At 36.1% G+C, this 1125-nt stretch overlaps 1 protein-coding gene across 1 annotated transcript in view; it reads left to right on the forward strand.

Moving 5' to 3' along the window:
- The window catches only part of LOC107746381 (neuronal acetylcholine receptor subunit alpha-2-like), a 17714-nt gene extending 16805 nt beyond the window's left edge, over positions 1 to 909 (forward strand). Inside the window, exon 6 of the mRNA XM_016560579.1 lies at positions 473 to 909. Coding sequence (XP_016416065.1) covers positions 473 to 598 — 126 coding nt within the window. The 3' untranslated portion in view covers positions 599 to 909. The remainder of the gene's footprint in view (positions 1 to 472) is intronic.
- The last annotated feature ends 216 nt before the right edge of the window (positions 910 to 1125 follow it).

Consider the following 1125-nt stretch of genomic DNA (forward strand, 5'->3'; position numbering starts at 1 on the left):
GTATATATATATATATATATATATATAGAGAGAGAGAGAGAGAGAGAGAGAGAGAGAGACATAGACATACATATGTATATAACCACGTATAACCATAAATGTATAGCCATATGTAATCATATTTTGTATAACCATAAATGTATAAATTAATATTAATAGCATGAACCATAAATATTGTCAAAATTAAAAGTGCCAACTATAGATGAGAGACACAGTGACTTTCTGTAACTGACTACACAAAATCTCTGAGGTTGGTATTTCTCATGTCTTGTTACTCTTCATAGTAAAAAGTGCACACTAAAGTTATAGACACAGTGGTATGTGGGTATATGTGTGTGCGATATTTGAGTCTCTCTTGGTACCACCTTCCTGATATGACTTCGGGATAGTTTTGTTATAAACTTTACTTTTCTAGTTTCATGTTATGTTACTGCTATAATAATCCACTCATTTGTCTTATCTGTTCACACAGGTAAAAGAGGACTGGAAGTATGTTGCTATGGTAATAGACAGAATCTTCCTATGGATGTTCATCATAGTTTGTTTGCTGGGCACAATCGGACTGTTTCTCCCACCCTGGCTCGCAGGCATGTACTAGAAAACACACTATTGAGTACATTATATGAACAGTAAGGACTTCTAACTTATAGGCTTCCATGGGAAGAACCAGCATGGTTCTTCCCATGGTTCAACAACACCCCTTCTAGCAGGGAACATCACACAGTAAGTGCTGAATTTTCCCCTGCATGAGGTCAGATGCATGTTTGACATCAGGAATGTGGCATCAAATACCTGACATTTTTTTATGTCAGATATTGAGAGAGCCACAAATTAAAGAAGCTTGTCTATGAAAACGCTTGTATTTGAATGTATAACCTTGAATATTATTGTCAAAATTAAAAATTAAGTGCCAACTGGAAGAGACTCAGTGGCTTACTGTAACCGATTACACAAATAAAATCACTGAGGCTGGTATTTACCATGTCTTGTTACTCTTCATATCAAGGAGTGCACACTAAAGAGATGAGACAAAGTGGTTTGTGGGTATACGTGTGTGTGCTGAGTCCGTCTTGGTACCAACCTCCTGATATAATTTGAAGGGGTTTCATTTAATTTAATCTCATG

The sequence above is a fragment of the Sinocyclocheilus rhinocerous genome, unplaced genomic scaffold, assembly GCF_001515625.1.
Source record: "Sinocyclocheilus rhinocerous isolate Xijiao unplaced genomic scaffold, SAMN03320098_v1.1 scaffold40, whole genome shotgun sequence".
Taxonomy (NCBI): Eukaryota; Metazoa; Chordata; class Actinopteri; order Cypriniformes; family Cyprinidae; genus Sinocyclocheilus; species Sinocyclocheilus rhinocerous.